This window comes from Sphaeroforma arctica, assembly GCF_001186125.1.
Source record: "Sphaeroforma arctica JP610 unplaced genomic scaffold supercont1.767, whole genome shotgun sequence".
Classification (NCBI taxonomy): Eukaryota; class Ichthyosporea; order Ichthyophonida; genus Sphaeroforma; species Sphaeroforma arctica.
In genome coordinates this window covers 989-17,529 of record NW_014039791.1, presented here as the reverse complement: position 1 = coordinate 17,529, position 16,541 = coordinate 989, and the positions used below count along the sequence as shown (strand labels likewise).

The window sequence follows — 16,541 nt, the reverse complement described above, 5'->3', positions numbered from 1 at the left end:
TGTGTGTGTGTGTGTGTGTGTATACATATATATATCAGTCTGTAAGCAGTCGATTCCCTATGAATAATTTATAGCGATTCAGAAATGGCTACTGTGAGTGATCTGAGCTTCGTCTACTGCTAATCTCTAGTTGGGTCTCTAACGTTTTTTCTCATCCTCACCCAGATTCTCGAGGACTACTGTCGAACGGCGGCAAGACTGCTACCCAACCGAATCCAGGCCCACGAGATGCAGGCGAGCATCTGGTGCACTATAGCAGGTACGAATACTCATAGAAAAATATGCAAACTCTATAGTTAAACTCGTTAGAGGCTCATTGTGGAGATAGGTGAAAAAGTAAACGTTTACGGAGATGTGAACCCTTTTTGTGAATATCTCAGAACATATGTATCCGCTCCATGTGAAGAATTGTGTGTATGAATGTAAACAGGCATTGTGTACGCAGAAATGTATACAGGCATTTGAAGTGCACTGTGCGCATGGCCAAGTTCGTAACGTCGTGGGCCTCTAAAGCTTTGGAGAGCAGACGGACCTCAAATACTCTCGAATTAAAAATAGTCACAGGTTGCCAGGGGTACGGACAAGCGGCTACAATGAGTGTTTGTATTCATTCACTATTGCAGGTTCTACACTGGTACGCTGTGGACTCGTTTCTGTATCTAAAAGGGTTTTGCACCATACTGTTCCGTTCTGAGAAGGCACAACTTTATTTATCTAGCTTACACGGACCGTAATTTTGCAGCTGCAATTCACATTTTCTCTACGAACCTTCTCCGATTCCCCTCCAAATTGAAAACTATACCCGACCCAATTTTCGTATAGATTTCTCATGCTATGTTTCGATTTTCGTGTACATATCTCGTGCTGTATTTTACTTTAGGGCCCTTCAGCTTCAAACAAGAGATACTACAGTGCCGCGCCCGGCACTCTTTCAGGCTATACCAACCGCAGGCGGCAACAGACAGGTCTTCCCGGCGCTCTCAAACCAGTCGTGTAAGTAGCAAGTGCCTGTATGCGGCATCACCAGTATCGTGCAGGTCTTGACAATACATAGACGATAGTGAGGCTTCACGGTGACCGTACAACAACTGGAATTGAGATGCAGATATCGTTCTTTTGTGGATACGTTCTGTAGTGGAGAAGTTGTTATAGCGCGAGGGCCGTTGTGGCCATGCATGTACATCGTGTACATAAAAGAACCCTAATCCAAATCCAAATCTGCGCGTGCTGGTGTACCTAGAGCTATACAAAGTATTTCTGTTACGTGTGTGTCTCCCGACACTGAGAAGTCTATTCGTTGTTGGATGCAGATGTCACGTGAAGAGGATGCAAAGATACAGAACATACTTCAACATCCGGATGGGCACATGTTAGCAGGTAGGTATATGGTATATGGCACATGTTGGCAGGTAGGTACAAGGCACGCATTCAGAACGTCCAATGGCATTCAAGCTCTGGCTGTTTATTTAAATTTAGTGTGTCTCAGGCTTTTAGAGAGAAGATGACGATATCTTGGTCGGGATTGGCATCGGCATCGGTGTAGGTACATAATCAGCATGTATCCAAGTTGGGCAAAAGACAGTTTATACCATGCCTAAGTATAAAAAGTGTATATATACAATTGCTACACGTGATACTACTAGTATGCTGCTACAGATATACAACTATAGGTGGGTGTGCTTGTGTGTGTGTCCTTCTACACACTAGGTATTCGACCCGTACCTATCAAGTATGCGTATGTATGCATTTAAAAGACCGTACTGGCTGCCATTTCGTTGGCTTAATCTGTCGTATTCCATACGGTATTAAATACCCATCACCCAACTCACTATATACCCCTGTCACTCTACGATACCCATTGCACTACACCTATTTGCGGCTTAAGCTCTTGGATGATACTCACAAAGACTGAATGAATCCCTGGGCCTGGCCTACACTATATTCACCTCATCCGGATACTGTCGCGTAGAACCTATATACAGAAACAAAAACAACAAGCATAGAACAATGGTCTCCTACCCACTCCCCACATGTGAGGCCGGTTGAGCCTGAGTAGTGTATGTGTATCCGTGGATCTAAACCTGTATCAAACATAACATGCTCGCGCGCACATACAGTTCAACTGCTGCGTCAGAAACTGCTGGATATCGGATACCTGTCGTACCTAGCTCTGCCTGGTAAGTCGTTCTATACAAAGTGGCCAAATATCTTCCCATAAGAGGTGCACTATGGTGCGCTATGCCGGTCTACATGAGCACGTACTGTGTATTGATGTACACATGTAGACAGATCACTAAAACTGTAGGAGATGGTGATATGGATGGAGTGAGCTAATTGTATGCGTGCGACTGTATGTAGGTATTCACCGACTGGTAAGTGCGTGTGGGGTCAGGCTGTCTGCTCTAAGTGATCTGCTGCTCTGCAATTCGGTGCATTGCAATTCGCCAGTGATTGCAACGTACACTATATGTAGCGCGCGAAATAGTTGTGCTTGCGAAAAATAACCTTAAATCAAGTCTGGTTACTCCTTCTGTGATTAAGCATTTGTGTATCTCCAAAATGTCTGTCAAATTTACATCATATTCATCAAATAAGGCCCTACCGACAACTCTGTCTCTCTCTCATATCGCACACCGGTGAGCTTCAATTGCCCCAACTCCAGTGTTCGGTTCGTACAAGAAAGCATTACAGCCGAGGTATCGTACCTATGTTCATGATTACAATTAGTACCATGTACAGCCACGAATATGTAACTTACTCTCAATACCACCACTTGACACTCGCAGAAGAGGGGCATTCTGATTGGGCCACAGCGGCCGTCACTCTGTTGGTGCCCGTGCGGCAGCAGCACACTATGGGTGTCAAGGGACGCATGAGTATGTGGCTTGTATCAAGAATACAGAAGAAACGATAATCACCGGAGCACCACCACATCGAAAATATGACCAATACACAATAATAATTCACCCCATACCCGCGTACATTACTTAAGACAAACGTCCTCATACGCATTGGCAGCACCGTACGTACAATTGCTTCTAAGGGGGTCCTCTTTTGAGAGGAGGAATTTAACCTTACGACGAAAAACACGATTTCATCTGTGGCTATACTGGTGTCTATTTCTGGTTACTAATGACATGATGGTACTATGCAACTGCCGAGTACTTTAGTGCCAGTTTGTAATATGTAACTCGCCACCAGCCGACACACACCGCCACACTCACTTATGTTATTGGCTCGCTACGAAGTTTGCGAGTTAGTGTGTGTATGTGTATGTGTATATGCTGTACATGGTTTGTGGGTAAATGCAACTGTTGTGTGTCTAGTACTCTGACCTTGTGCTGAGGAACAGTACCGAACCACATCTGCGACCACACTGCATCTCATCATTCCGACTTTTCTCGAGTTTTCAAATACCTATTGACAATTTTTTGGTGACGCCCCCTCCATATACGCTCAAATCCAGATATGCGGAAAAAGTACGCCGAAAAGCAGAAACGGGATTTAGAGCCCACTGAATTGGCAGAGATAGAGAAATTTGAGAAGATCATAAAAAACACCATGTCTAGTTCTACAGGCCTAGTTAACCATGAGGGTGACAGTGAGTGGTTTCTACGAGACATGGCGATGATAGCCCAGTGGCTGGTGCCACAGGTATGGCGATGTTTTGCGTCAGAATGTGTAGAGTGACTTGTTGGCTGTAGACAAGTAGACCCTTAGTACACAACACTTCATGATCAAGTGCCACTGGGGGTGTGTATATGGAGTTCATGTATGTGTACATGTATGTTTGTGTGTATCTATAGAATGGACAGTACAGGCAGCCCGCGAAAGACACCCATTCACCGTTGTCCGGAAAACGCATTCCTCATCACATGTGTACGGTATCATACATTATTAAAGTTATATAGTCCTTCATAGTTGTATGAGGTCATATGTTTCGTTGATATGTGTGAAGAGAGGTGATTGGAAATGGCTCCACGTATATTGTTTTACATATAGCTAGAGCTCGCAACGTCGTTGTGAAATAGTTTTATTACATGTACTTCAGGGAAGCATCCTTCTTTGTAGCATAAAAACATACAGTTGGAAGAATTAAGCTTACATTTTACGATGCGCGCACTATGTAACGCAGGTGTCCTGAGTCGCATTCTTTGGTGTGAGATTGGGCAAAAAGGGTTATAGCGAGAGCACCACGCTGCTCCTGTATCCACAATTAGCAATTGCCTCCTACTTTCTCTTACTGGGTGTTGTAAAGCTCCCATTTTTCCTACTAATATCCAGCTTTTTGTATTTGTAAGGCCCCCAATTTTCCTTCTACTATTCGTCTTTTTGTTTTTGTAAACCTCCCATTTTTCTTTCTACTATTCGTCTTTTTGTTTTTGTAAACCTCCCATTTTTCTTTCTACTATTCGTCTTTTTGTTTTTGTAAACCTCCCATTTTTCCTTCTACTATTCAGCTTTTTTTTTTGTAAGGCTCTCTATTTTCCTCCTAATATTCAGATTTCTGTTTTTGTAAGGCTCCCGTTTTCTCTTCTAATATTTAGCTTTTTGTTTTGTAAAACTCTCATTTTTTTTTCTGCTAATACTCAGCATGAAGTACTTTAGAACTGGGATATGCATATTATAAGGGCGCCAGTTTGAGCATATATTGGACATTAATTCATCCCGCTGTCTACTTAAGTTTACTTAAAGCGTGGTAAGCGTGGCTGTACTACTCTATACTTATGCATTGATGCTCGTATCATGGCATACTACAGAGGAAAGGGGACATGCCCCTCAAGAACGTGACCATGGAAGCCGAACGAGACGACTACTTCAAAGCGCACATTCACTTCGCCGGCTCAGCAGTCACACTTAAGAATCTGCTACCGCCAGGCGGGTTCCCTTCTGTGCTGCTGGCTGCGGCTGTACACCTGCACTAACACAGATAAAGTAGAAAGCTACTCAAACAGGGCATGTGTAAACATGGACGCAGGAACAGAGTTTGATTTGGAAGTTTGTGTAATTTCCGTTGAGTATTTAGGTGTATCTGTAAGAGGTACCCGTGTTATCACATGCAGGACTTCGAATCTTCACATTTTCAGTTGGATGCTTATTTTGCCTGTGTAGGGTGAACCCGTGCTGTTTTATGTACCGATTGGCACACATCACTCCCGTTGGATGCCGTTCTGCTGCAGGCTATGTCCATCGCGACATTAAGATGGACAATATATGTGTACGCTCAGCAGTGTCGTTGTCCGCAGCCACCGCCACCACTGCTACCACCCGAGCGGACTATGGTGGTCAATCTGATAAAGGGGACGTTGTGGCCACACTCATCGATCTTGAGACATATATGAAGGTGGATGACATTGACCTGAGTAACTTGGTGGGCACTCCCTTGTACTTTCACCCTTTGGTCGTTACTAACAAGGAGCAAAGCAAGGTCCCGTACGACGGAGAGGTAAATGCCTATGATGTGGACGTGTGGGCGTTTGCGGTTCTTGTGCTGGCCATTTTAATCACGAGTATGCGTGGGGACTAGCCAGCCAAACCGACAGCGGCTACCGAAAATTCAGGACCTATACTCCCAACACTCCAAGTGCGTGGGCCGAGGACCATCGGATCGTGCACAATGCCAATTTGAACCACAATGTCGTGGCTGAAAACATGGTGTACACTGCTCTGCGGATACTGCGAACTTGCGAGTCCCGATCTCCACTTGAAAACCGGGGAACAGCGGACCTTGAGGCATTTTCCTGGCGCCCGTGAACAAAGTATCTTGGTTTGTAACCTGACACACTTCTCTTATAAACAAAAGACTCGTTTCTCTTCTTCTCAATAAAGCCTAGACCCTAAACCCGACCCTGAACCCTTTTAACCCTAAAACCCTATAAAAAAACAAACCCTAAACCCTAAAACCCTTTAACAACAAAAAAAACCCCTAAAACCCTAAACCACGTGTGTTGTATGCACGAGTGTTGTATGCACGAGTCATTGTTAATGTTTTAGGGTTTGGGGGGTTTCTCTAGCCGGTTTGGGATTGGGCTGTAGTCGGGGGTGGTTCACCGATCGCCCCTCACCGGTCAACCACCCATGATCGGTGCTTCATTTTGCCGACGCGGCTAGTATAAAACCGTAGTCCCGATCCAGCTCAACACCACTCTCTTAGTCTCTCTACATTAATAACAACCACAAGACCCGCTACTCCAACCATGACTTCTCTACCTTCTGAAATCCTACAGGACAATGTCTTTAAACGCTGCCGATCGCCATCAATCGGTAATGGCCGTGCCGCGGTCATCTGAACACTTGGATGACAACGAAGGTGCGCTTGATGAGTTTGTTCGAACCGGTGGTTCGTCAGATGTCCGGTTCTCGCGTCCGTACGCTCTTACGCACATTGTCTATGAGCTACGCCATGTAATCAAGGACGAGGGACTTCTGGCCAAGTACTTGAGCTCACACCCGGCACCAGTGATGATGGAAGAACATCATGGAGACATGGAAGATACGTCGCTCGCCTTCTCCCAGTACATTCAGGTTTCGGAACCCACCCGTCTTTTGAGACCTATGACTTGTAACCCTGTCTATTTGGACAAGGTTCCCCAGAACAACTCGGTGCGGCACGTTAACAGTTACGCATTTACAGAGGACCTCACCCGTTATTTACCGGGCGTAGACAGCATTGAGTCCCTTACGTTTACATTCAAAGTACGCAACATGCACTTGTTATCCAAATTCCCTCAATTGAAGGCCCTCTGTGTGTGTCAGAACGGGCACGATTTGGAACAGCTGCCACCGTCGGTCCTATTCCTTCGAGTACCGGAACTACCGGATCGCGTTCCCCAAAACGCCAAAAACCTCCGACTTGTCGAGACCCACAAACCGGTCGATGCCAGCACCCAAGCTGTGTGGCGCCGAGTGAGCCCCAACATTAAGTTTATGGTCAGACAGATATTTGAAGAAGATGAACACAAAACAAGGATTCTCGACAATAACGTCGATTGGTACCAACACTCCGAGTTTAAGCGCACTGTGATGAAATACCTGAAGTTCCCCCTTCACTTTGAATTTTGAGCAAAAGAGAGCACAAGGCCATTTGCGATAGGCACATCAGTAACGGACATACCGTGAGAGTATATATATTTGTTGTTAATAAAAGTTATTCGTGATGAAATATCTCAAGTCTCCCCCAAACCCCAATAACAAACCCTAACCCCTTCCATTCTTGTTAATAAAGCCCCTAAACATAACAACCGGCTCTTGTCTCTTCTTCTCATTAAACCCTAACCCTAAACATTTTAAAAAACCCCCTAAAACATTAACAAAACATAAAACCCGACTCTTGTCCTCTTCTCAAAATTAACAACAACAACAAAAACACCCTAAACCCTGAAAACATAGGAAAACAACCAAAAACAAAACAAGCTGGTACTTGGACCAGCGCAGTGGGGTGGTCGACGGTTCAACCTTGATTGGTGGACCACCCCACAAGAAACCCGGTTGTTTGGGATATATATATCGACCACATTGGGTCATAATATTCCATACGATCAATTGTATAAACAGTTATACCAATACAAATAACGATAATGCCGGTAACTCGAGCCGAAACTGCCAGACGTGTCAGTAGTAATGACACACCCCCGCAATTGGTGGATACGAGAGACTCGCAAATCCTCTATGTTTAATCTGCGTTCGACCTGGAATCTGAGTTCGATCGAGAACTTGCGTCCGACCGCAGTATGCTCCAACAACTAATTGTTAGTGGTGAGTTTGACCCCTTCGAAATGATTCCCACCTCGCAGAATATCCAAAGTATGGGTATTCAGGAAGATATGGTTCCGCGATGTCTACATCTGTATGAGAGTGGCGTGGTCTTTGGAGAGGAAGTTTGCCCTAAAACTTCAATTTGCTTGGCTGATATTCTGAGTGTTATCCCCCAAACCACGCGTGTCCCGAACGCGGTGCAATACTTTATACACTTCATAAAATCTTGGGACTTGGCACACTGCGTGCATATTATTATTGCACGTAGCCTTCTAGACGAGAATGCCGGTGTACCGATTTCGTTCAAGATCAACGAGCTGGAATTGTTTTGAGGTGGATCTAAACCCCTAAAACCCTAAGGTGGGTTTACCTTTGAATCTTTAAATAAAAGAAATAGACTTTACCCTAAAGTTCGGTTTATTGACTTTGGGTATGTATATACTGAGACTCTACAACTCTACCCCGCTATATTGTTGTCAGCGTATTGTTTTAGGGTTCGGTTCATTGACTTTATGTATGTATATACCGAAACTCCTACAACTCTACCCCACTATTTTGTTGTCAGCGCATTGTTTTAGGGTTCGTTTTATTGACTTTTATATATGTATATGCCGACGTCTACCTCTACACTCCTACACGGTTGTTATTGGCTAGCGCATTGTTTTAGGGTTCGTTTTATTGACTTTATATATGTATATGCCGACGTCTACCTTTACACTCCTACACTGTTGTTGTTGGCTAGCGCATTGTTTTAGAGTTCGTTTTATTGACTTTATATATGTATATGCCGACGTCTACCTCTACACTCCTACACTGTTGTTGTTGGCTAGCGCATTGTTCGAGATCCAGCACTCGTCAAACAGGGTTTTAAACGCCATCATTTCCATGAGACCATCATTGCAGTCCCGAATCAGGAATTTTACAAACAATGCTTTACAAAGTGGGCTATTGTGCTCAAGGTTGTACTTCCCAGTACGGAGGTTGTAATATTCGCGAATTATCACCGATATCTCCTTCTTCAGCTCACCCTCTTCATGTTTCACGTCCAAACCCGAAAAGAGCCCGGGTTTTTCGTTGATTAGCTTCTGGAGTTTATGAACTACCGACTGTCCCGAGGTTCGATTTAGACCAATCGACGAAACTAGGACACTACAGTTAGGCCGCCTGGGGTTGCTTAACAGATATTCTCTTGCACGGTAATAACCATCTCGTCTGTATTCCCCCGTATAACCCATCATATACTTTCTTTTTCGGGTCACGGTAACATACGGCAGCCCCGAGAGCGCATATGCATTTGGTATCGGTGGCTGTAGTGTAAGAGTTGTTCCAATCATAGCGTCGTCCGACAACGCTACGGTTACAGGTGGTGGAGTATCGGGTATTGGTGGGGCTGTTGTTGTTGATGAGGACGGTGATGATGTTGTAGTTGTTGGTTCGGTCACAGCGTCGTCCGACAACACTATGGATACAGGCGGCGGTGTATCTGGGTGTATTGGTAGTGGTGTGGTTAGGGTTGTTACTACAACCTCCATACACACATCATGCACACAGTCGGGCTCGGTGTGGATGAAGCGAAGCATGTCACCAAATCCCGCCATCATCGGTACAAGTGTGGCCTGATCTTCCAAGTTTCGCTTGATGTTAGTACACGCGACTAGTTTTACATGGATCCCAGCGTCTACACACGCCATCTGCGCCATCAACAATTTAAGTTCGCTCTGAAGATGTACATGTCTCGCCATCAAGGTATTTCTACCATACCTCAATCGGTTACAAATACGCCCATACAAGTCATCCGCGGGACCAATCATCTCAAGTGGTGGCAAGGTGTATCTGTTCCGAATCATCTGGCAGAGGTGCTCACAAAAGAGAATACGTTTCTCGAACCTCGTATAGGATTCGTGTGCCGCAGCGCAAAGTTTAGACTTTTCCATTAAATTTTGGCTTCCCCCTAGGACTCCAACCAGGTTTTGAGAGGTGGCATCAAAGGCAACCTTAGTCTTGTGTTTCCACACACAAAGCAATCTCAGAAGTTCAAGCATTATTGGCGTTGTTGATTGTTCCACTTTTTCTTCTTCACTCTCACTCGCTCGGTGTATATTTAAAGTGTGTTGGGTGAGATGCAAAACCCACTTATATATACATATACGTATAGAGAGCCTCCAGTTTGGTGGGGGGTTCACCGTTCGGACATGGTTGGTGCTCGCGATTAGGTTTTAGGGTTATTTTTTAGCACTGTCGTTTTAGTGGAGCGTGACTCCAAACAACCGGCTAAATAACTCGCATGTAGATTCACTGTATCGTTCACACTTTAACTTTTTTCCTTATAACAAAACAAACAAAACCTAAATTCCCTAAAACCTTGCCGAAGAAAAATCGATTTACCCCAACACACTAAAAGTAGCCCTAGAAAGAACAACCCAGCCTCAAACCCCAGTAATCTTCAACCCTAAAACAAAAAATGCTTTACCGCTATACCAACCCGATCTTTGCCGCCGCCACCGCGTGCCTGGTGGTCCAGTCTATGATGCCCTTTACCGCTGCCGCGGCGCCGACCATTCACCCCTACGCCCGGGTGACCGACGACGTTCAACCTTCGGTCATTTACGAGCCGTTCGTGTTCCCCATGACACTCTTCGCCCCGGACACGAACACTATGGTGCTGAACATTGGTCTCGTGGCCCATACTTCGAACGCGACTGTTACGGATTACATGGTGTTTAGCCTGGTCGAGTACATCGCCAAATCTGACCCTGGAGCTATAGTCTACGAGATTGACGCTGAAAACGTGGACCAGATGGCCCGCGCTATACCCATTGCCCCCGCCGCGGCTGAGCCACAGGAGATGCGCTATCTTGAAGTCCGCATCGACCCGCGTATGTATGAGACCGTTGTCAATAATGTCAACAACATTTATATTGACGGTAACACGGTTGCCGGAGATCTAGTCATTGACACGTCCATTGGTGTCACGAACGGCGGCGGCAACACGGTCAACAACAATGGCGGCGGCAACACTGTCAACAATAACAATGGTGGCGACCAGGACACACCGACTATGGTGGTAAAGGAGTGTCGCATTACGCATCCCGACGACACACTGAACCAGTACCTCGACATTGTCAACAACAAGGCTGATATGGTCACCAAGAAAACGGACCGCTGGATGATTGAGTATGTTTCCGATACCGAGTTTACTATGCGTCGCGGTGCAAAGTATCTGATGGCTGAGGACACCACTGTCCCGGGTACGAATGGCGACAATTTCCGACTCACCGTCAACACGAGCAAGACCGCACCGAACAACAAGTGGATCATGAAGGAACAGGTCTTTATTCAGAGCGTGGCGAACGATTATATTGTGGTCAACTACTCCAGCGCCGATGTGGTATGTTGATGATTGCCGGCAAATTTATCGAGTACGAGGACCAAAAGTGGCATTTTGTAGACTGCATCTAGAAGGCGCCGTCACAAATCGCTGTAGCAACATATAGGAATTTGTATGCTAAGTTAACACTAAACCCTAAAACACGTGCATTGGTAAATAAAATGAATCGTTTTCAAACCGAGTGTTGGCTGCAAAAGTTTAAGCCCTGTTTTTTTTTCCTTTAGGGGTTAGAATCACTCAGTGGTTTTACGGTGGAACATGAGTATGTGCGCCACAAAATCCCTAAACCCTAAAACCCTGAGTAAAGGGGTTAGGGTTTAGGGTTTTGTATTGATGTTTGTTCGGCGACTCATCAGATGTGGCTGATTGATGAACCCCCCCCCCCCCCCGTCACGTACCTCCCGAAAATAGTATAAAATGCCAAACTCATTTTACACCAGAATTCGCAGACTCAAAAACATAGAAACATACTAAAAAGCAACAGCAAAAGTTCTCTAAAATCCTAAACCCCTACAGCTTTGATAATGATTTTTGCAACACTAGCAGCATTGTTGGTTACAACGTTTGCCGTTGCTGTTGCCGTGCCCTTTGCCGTTGCTGTTGCCGTGCTCTTTGCCGTTCCCGTCCCCGTCATCCCGACACACCGTATTGTACCACAGTTTGCTTCACTTACCGCGGTAGACATTGCCGTGTCCACGCAGTTTGTTAACGAAACGCGAACCGAGGCCATTATCGCGGATCTGGCCTGTGTACTACGCAATATATCATCCGTCAGCGTACACACCCGCATGGTCAACGGTGCCATGGCCCGTACGCGCCGCAGTATGGGCAATGACACGCGTCCTGGTCACAAAGGCTATCTGGAGGTTACCGTTCACCCGCGTTTCTTTGGTGCCGTAATCGACGCCGTATCAGGATTTGTTGATACGGTAACGGATGCCGTAGACGGCATTCCAATTGTAGAAACCGCCGTGTCCTGGGCTTTGAGCCCGGTTACGGGCGCACTAGAAACGTTGGACAGTGTTGTGAACGAAGTGGAGAATGTGGTGGGGGCTATCAACTACATTACCGGAAATGATGAGACTGAGGAGGACACCGGAAGTAGCAGTGGTAGCGAGAGCTGCCCCGGTTGCCCGGCGGACTGGATGGGGGACGGGTTCTGTGACGACGCTTGCTATACGGCATTCTGCGGCTTTGATCTGGGGAACTGTGACGGAATGACCGCACCAGAGTCGGACTGTGCGTATTCGACTACTACATTGCAGACGGCATGTGCGATGTAGCGTGCAATGTGGCCAGCTGTTCCTACGACGGCGGTGACTGTGATGCACCAGCGAGCAAGTACTGTCACATTACACACGTCAGCGACACGGCCCCCGGGGTATCTGACCGTGGGTGAAGGCGACGATCTGCACATGACTCTAGAGAAGCCTACCGTGCGTTGGTACATTGGCAACACTGACTCTTTCCGCCTGAGTCACAATGGCTTGTACAAGATTGCAGGAGAACCGGAGCTCGGTACTGACGGTGACAACATTTTGATAGACATTACCAGTGAGCTGTGGTCAGCCTGGTATTTTTCCGGGGGTTATATTGTGAGCAGCATGAACGACTATATTCTTGTGGACTACTCTTCGTTTGATATAGTCAAGTTGATGGTGCAGAGGAAATCCGAGGTCTACGAGGATCAGAAGTGGATATTCACGGATTGCGCGTACTAGATTCTGAGGGTTTTTTTATAAGCCACACTCACCACTAGTCTCTTCATAATCACACCTTTAGGAACGCAGAAAAATGTATGCTAAGTTAATACAAATGAACTGAGTAGGTTTTTATTCAATTACCATGTTTGGCTTTTAGGGTTTTACAAAAACATTATCGCCTGGGTTAGGTTTATTGATTTGGGTGATAAAATGTCATATTCCGTTATAAATTATAATACTTAGGGTTTAGGGTTTAGAAACTTTCGAGTTTAGCTTCAATCGCCGCAAACCGAGTGCTCATTTCTGCGCGCAAACGCTGGTTCTCTACCACTAGTAGTGCCATAATATTATTCCACTTAACGTCTAGCGCCTTGCCACTCATGTCGTCATACACGAGCTCGGGCATCACAGTTTGCAATTCTTCGGCCATGAACCCAAAGTATGTCTCGTTCTTGTCTACAATCCCCTTAGGGACACTCGCAGTCTTTGCCACGTAGTCGGCATACATCTGCTGAACCACCACCGTATCGTTTTCAAACGCTGGGAGCGACACTCCCTTAGCCTTCTCAGCCGACAACCAATCGTCAATAAACTCCTTGACCACCAGCTGGTCGAGGATACTGCCCGCGTCGCGTGTAAAGTCAACTATGTTTTCCTGGGTCTGTGCGGTCGACGTCGAGTATGTAATCCCGCCTGTCGCAGGGTTGTAAGTCAGCGCATTGGGACCCGCTGCGTTGCGGACCGGCTTAACCATAAACAAGTTATCCACCCCGTTGAAGAGCGCCACACCGGTCCTGTTGAGTGTCACGGACCGATCGGACGACGCATTGGAACACGCGTACGACCCAAAGGCCACTTAGCTTGCACCCTGGTTGGTCCGACCAGCCAAGCTGCTAATGGCGACCGCATACCGCTACCCCATCGAGACATCTCGCCAGCCGTTCGTCCGAGCGCCACGGCATTCGAGCCCTGGTTTTCACTGCCCGCTGTGGTACCCACGGCGATTGCATCCATACCCTGAGTGGTGAAGCCGGCCTTTGTCCCGACCGCGATTGCGTTTTCGCTCTGGGTGATAGAACCCGCATTATTACCAATAGCAACCCCCGAGATACCTTGCGAATCATTGCCCTAGCTGTCGCCTATAGCAACGGCACACTCACCCTAGATAGACTGGCCCGTCGAACTACCAACGGCCACTGCGCGAACACCCTGGTCTGCCTCACCGGCATTTGCACCAACGGCAACGCCCTGCAGCAGCTGGCGCAATCCACCAGCCTGGGTACCCACCGCCACTGTAAAGTCGGCCTGGGTCGTGTGGCCGGCGCTGTTGCCTATGGCCACTGAGCTTGCACCCTGGTTGGTCCGACCAGCCAAGCTGCTAATGGCGACCGCATACGGGCCCTGGTTGGTCTTGCCAGTATCCATACCTATAGCTACCCCATCGAGACATCTCGCCAGCCGTTCGTCCGAGCGCCACGGCATTCGAGCCCTGGTTTTCACTGCCCGCTGTGGTACCCACGGCGATTGCATCCATACCCTGAATGGTGAAGCCGGACTTTGTCCCGACCGCGATTGCGTTTTCGCTCTGGGTGATGGAACCCGCATTATTACCAATAGCAACCCCCGAGATACCTTGCGAATCATTGCCCTATTTGTCGCTTATAGCAACGGCACACTCACCCTAGTTAGACTGGCCCGTCGAACTACCAACGGCCACTGCGCGAACACCCTGGTCTGCCTCACCGGCATTTGCACCAACGGCAACGCCCTGCAGCAGCTGGCGCAATCTACCAGCCTGGGTACCCACCGCCACTGTAAAGTCGGCCTGGGTCGTGTGGCCGGCGATATTGCCTATGGCCACGGCGTCTAAACCCTGGTCTGTGTACCCGCACTGGTAGCCGATAGCTACGGACTTGACCCCCTGGGTCGCGAACCCAGCCTGGTCGCCCACTGCAATAGAACTGATACCCTGGTCAGTCTTGCCCGAGTTTGACCCCAGGGTCACACGATACTCACCCTGTGCAGTCTCACCGGTATTGTCACCCATGGCAATTGCCGACCTTCCCTGGTTAAGCCTAACGCTGTTGTCGCTAACGGCAATCGCACACTCGCTCTGGCTCGTCTGGCCCGCCGAGCTGCCCACAGCCACGGCCCGCGACCCCTGGTCAGTTTCACCGGCTTCTCTGCCCACCTCCACACCCTGCTCGAGCTGGCGCTCGCGGCCCGCGGAACGGCCTACGGCAACCGCATTGATGCCCTGATATTTCATCCCGGCTCCCGTACTCACCGCCACACTGTCGGTGCCCTGGTCCGTCTTGCCGGCGTTGATGCCGACCGCAACGCACTGGTCACCCTGGGTGCTGTACCCGGCCTCTAAGCCGATGGCCACACTACCCGACCCCTGATCGGTCGCAAGGGCACGGCTGATCCAGTTCAAGAGTAGTGTGAAGAACGTGTTCTTTAAAACCTATTTTGGCGAAGAGGATGAAGACAAACTGTCGGGACTGGCGTCGCGTCCCGTGTACAATGACGAGTTTGAGAACTCGCAATTTACATCCATCAGCAAAAAAAAACTCTAAACCCTACCGGTCCGAGTGGCGCGTGTTCAGCGAGACCGACAACCTCGCAGGGTCCATCGACATGGTGTTTGAGAATGAGGACGGTGATCTGTTGATCTACGACTGGAAGCGGTGCAAGGACGTGACGCCTACACCGGCGTTCAAGAAGTTTAGCGGTATGGCGGGTCTTGAACATGTGCTGGACTGTAAGTTCTACCATTACTCACTGCAGCTAAACATTTACAAGTACATGGTCGAACGAGCGTACGGCAAGAAAGTCGTGGAACTGGCGCCTGTGGTGCTGTACCCGGACCAGAACACGTACCAGTTCTCGCCCGTCGCCGACATGATGGATGAGGTGCGCACTCTGATGATGCACCGCCACATTGAGAACTGGGTGCGCGACGATCACGGGGCAGCCGACAACGACGACGCGGTGACGACCAAGTGTGTCGTCACCGAGTCTGTTTATTCGGTGTATTTGTGATTAAGACTCTTAAAACTCTTAAAACTCTGATTTATTTTTATTTTGTCACAAACCCGTTTGTCCGCTTGTACAGTGCAAACACGACCACAAGAACCGTAAGCTCGGCTAGCCAAGATCCGACTGACACGTGTAGCCCACGAACGTTCGTACAGTCGCGCACAATGGCAACGTATACGTGGACCAGTGCGGGCGTAATATTCCCGCAGCTATCCTGCGCCTTTTGTACAATCCGATGTACCGTGGCATCCGAGACGTTGCCAAATCGCGTGTCTTGGAGGAGGACATCGAGCTTTTCCCACTCGGCGTCTGGTACACTGGGTATGTGCACGATGCGTTCGAGCATCTGGGTGGCTTCGTTCATACTTTTATTACACAAAATACGATTGTTCATACTTGTATGTAGTTAGTGTATGTGTGTATGTGTGTGAGTTATATAGCAATTTGAAAATCAAAAATATAATAAAATTAAAAAGAGTTTTCAAGAAAATTAGAAAAAAAAGGTTTCGTGTGCGGCACATCAGCAGACGATTCTGGACATGTTGTGTCGCAACATCGAATACATTTTCTTCAAAAAATCGAGAAAAATAATAATTTGTGCGCGGTACATCAGCAGACGATTCTGGACATGTTGCGTCGCAACTCAATCTACA

The 16,541-nt window shown here is 47.6% G+C and overlaps 11 protein-coding genes across 11 annotated transcripts in view; 9 read left to right on the top strand and 2 right to left on the bottom strand.

Moving 5' to 3' along the window:
- Nucleotides 1-997, top strand: part of SARC_08485 (hypothetical protein) — a gene marked incomplete at both ends in the record, with an annotated part of 12,449 nt that extends 11,452 nt beyond the window's left edge. Inside the window, 2 exons of the mRNA XM_014297545.1 lie at nt 166-245; nt 881-997. Of these exons, the coding sequence (XP_014153020.1) occupies nt 166-245; nt 881-997 (197 nt within the window). The remainder of the gene's footprint in view (nt 1-165; nt 246-880) is intronic.
- A 313-nt stretch (nt 998-1,310) lies between these two features.
- SARC_08484 (hypothetical protein) lies at nt 1,311-4,982 on the top strand (the record flags this gene model as incomplete). The annotated part of the gene is made up of 5 exons (XM_014297544.1): nt 1,311-1,377; nt 2,118-2,177; nt 2,787-2,876; nt 3,467-3,654; nt 4,761-4,982. 5 exons carry the CDS (start codon nt 1,311-1,313, stop codon nt 4,923-4,925), a joined length of 570 nt encoding a protein of 189 aa, XP_014153019.1. The 3' UTR covers nt 4,926-4,982.
- Nucleotides 4,983-5,203: 221 nt separating this feature from the next.
- SARC_08483 (hypothetical protein) lies at nt 5,204-5,527 on the top strand (the record flags this gene model as incomplete). Its single annotated transcript, XM_014297543.1, has 1 exon — nt 5,204-5,527. One exon carries the CDS (start codon nt 5,204-5,206, stop codon nt 5,525-5,527), a length of 324 nt encoding a protein of 107 aa, XP_014153018.1.
- Nucleotides 5,528-6,231: 704 nt separating this feature from the next.
- Nucleotides 6,232-7,062, top strand: SARC_08482 (hypothetical protein; the record flags this gene model as incomplete). Its single annotated transcript, XM_014297542.1, has 1 exon — nt 6,232-7,062. One exon carries the CDS (start codon nt 6,232-6,234, stop codon nt 7,060-7,062), a length of 831 nt encoding a protein of 276 aa, XP_014153017.1.
- Nucleotides 7,063-7,577: 515 nt separating this feature from the next.
- Nucleotides 7,578-8,154, top strand: SARC_08481 (hypothetical protein; the record flags this gene model as incomplete). The annotated part of the gene is made up of 2 exons (XM_014297541.1): nt 7,578-7,640; nt 7,701-8,154. 2 exons carry the CDS (start codon nt 7,578-7,580, stop codon nt 8,085-8,087), a joined length of 450 nt encoding a protein of 149 aa, XP_014153016.1. The 3' UTR covers nt 8,088-8,154.
- Nucleotides 8,155-8,515: 361 nt separating this feature from the next.
- SARC_08480 (hypothetical protein) lies at nt 8,516-9,497 on the bottom strand (the record flags this gene model as incomplete). The annotated part of the gene is made up of 1 exon (XM_014297540.1): nt 8,516-9,497. The coding sequence occupies one exon, from the start codon at nt 9,495-9,497 to the stop codon at nt 8,556-8,558; it is 942 nt and encodes a 313-aa protein (XP_014153015.1). The 3' UTR covers nt 8,516-8,555.
- A 719-nt stretch (nt 9,498-10,216) lies between these two features.
- On the top strand, nt 10,217-11,436 carry SARC_08479 (hypothetical protein; the record flags this gene model as incomplete). Its single annotated transcript, XM_014297539.1, has 2 exons — nt 10,217-11,143; nt 11,368-11,436. 2 exons carry the CDS (start codon nt 10,217-10,219, stop codon nt 11,434-11,436), a joined length of 996 nt encoding a protein of 331 aa, XP_014153014.1.
- Nucleotides 11,437-11,667: 231 nt separating this feature from the next.
- Nucleotides 11,668-12,426, top strand: SARC_08478 (hypothetical protein; the record flags this gene model as incomplete). The annotated part of the gene is made up of 1 exon (XM_014297538.1): nt 11,668-12,426. The coding sequence occupies one exon, from the start codon at nt 11,668-11,670 to the stop codon at nt 12,424-12,426; it is 759 nt and encodes a 252-aa protein (XP_014153013.1).
- A 6-nt stretch (nt 12,427-12,432) lies between these two features.
- Nucleotides 12,433-12,864, top strand: SARC_08477 (hypothetical protein; the record flags this gene model as incomplete). The annotated part of the gene is made up of 1 exon (XM_014297537.1): nt 12,433-12,864. The coding sequence occupies one exon, from the start codon at nt 12,433-12,435 to the stop codon at nt 12,862-12,864; it is 432 nt and encodes a 143-aa protein (XP_014153012.1).
- A 235-nt stretch (nt 12,865-13,099) lies between these two features.
- SARC_08476 (hypothetical protein) lies at nt 13,100-15,406 on the bottom strand (the record flags this gene model as incomplete). Its single annotated transcript, XM_014297536.1, has 6 exons — nt 13,100-13,640; nt 13,703-13,974; nt 14,038-14,199; nt 14,243-14,494; nt 14,558-15,313; nt 15,401-15,406. The coding sequence occupies 6 exons, from the start codon at nt 15,404-15,406 to the stop codon at nt 13,100-13,102; spliced, it is 1,989 nt and encodes a 662-aa protein (XP_014153011.1).
- Nucleotides 15,407-15,486: 80 nt separating this feature from the next.
- SARC_08475 (hypothetical protein) lies at nt 15,487-16,209 on the top strand (the record flags this gene model as incomplete). Its single annotated transcript, XM_014297535.1, has 2 exons — nt 15,487-15,851; nt 15,965-16,209. Coding segments are annotated over 2 exons (610 nt in total), but the record flags the coding sequence as incomplete, so codon positions are not given.
- Between the last annotated feature and the right edge of the window lie 332 nt (nt 16,210-16,541).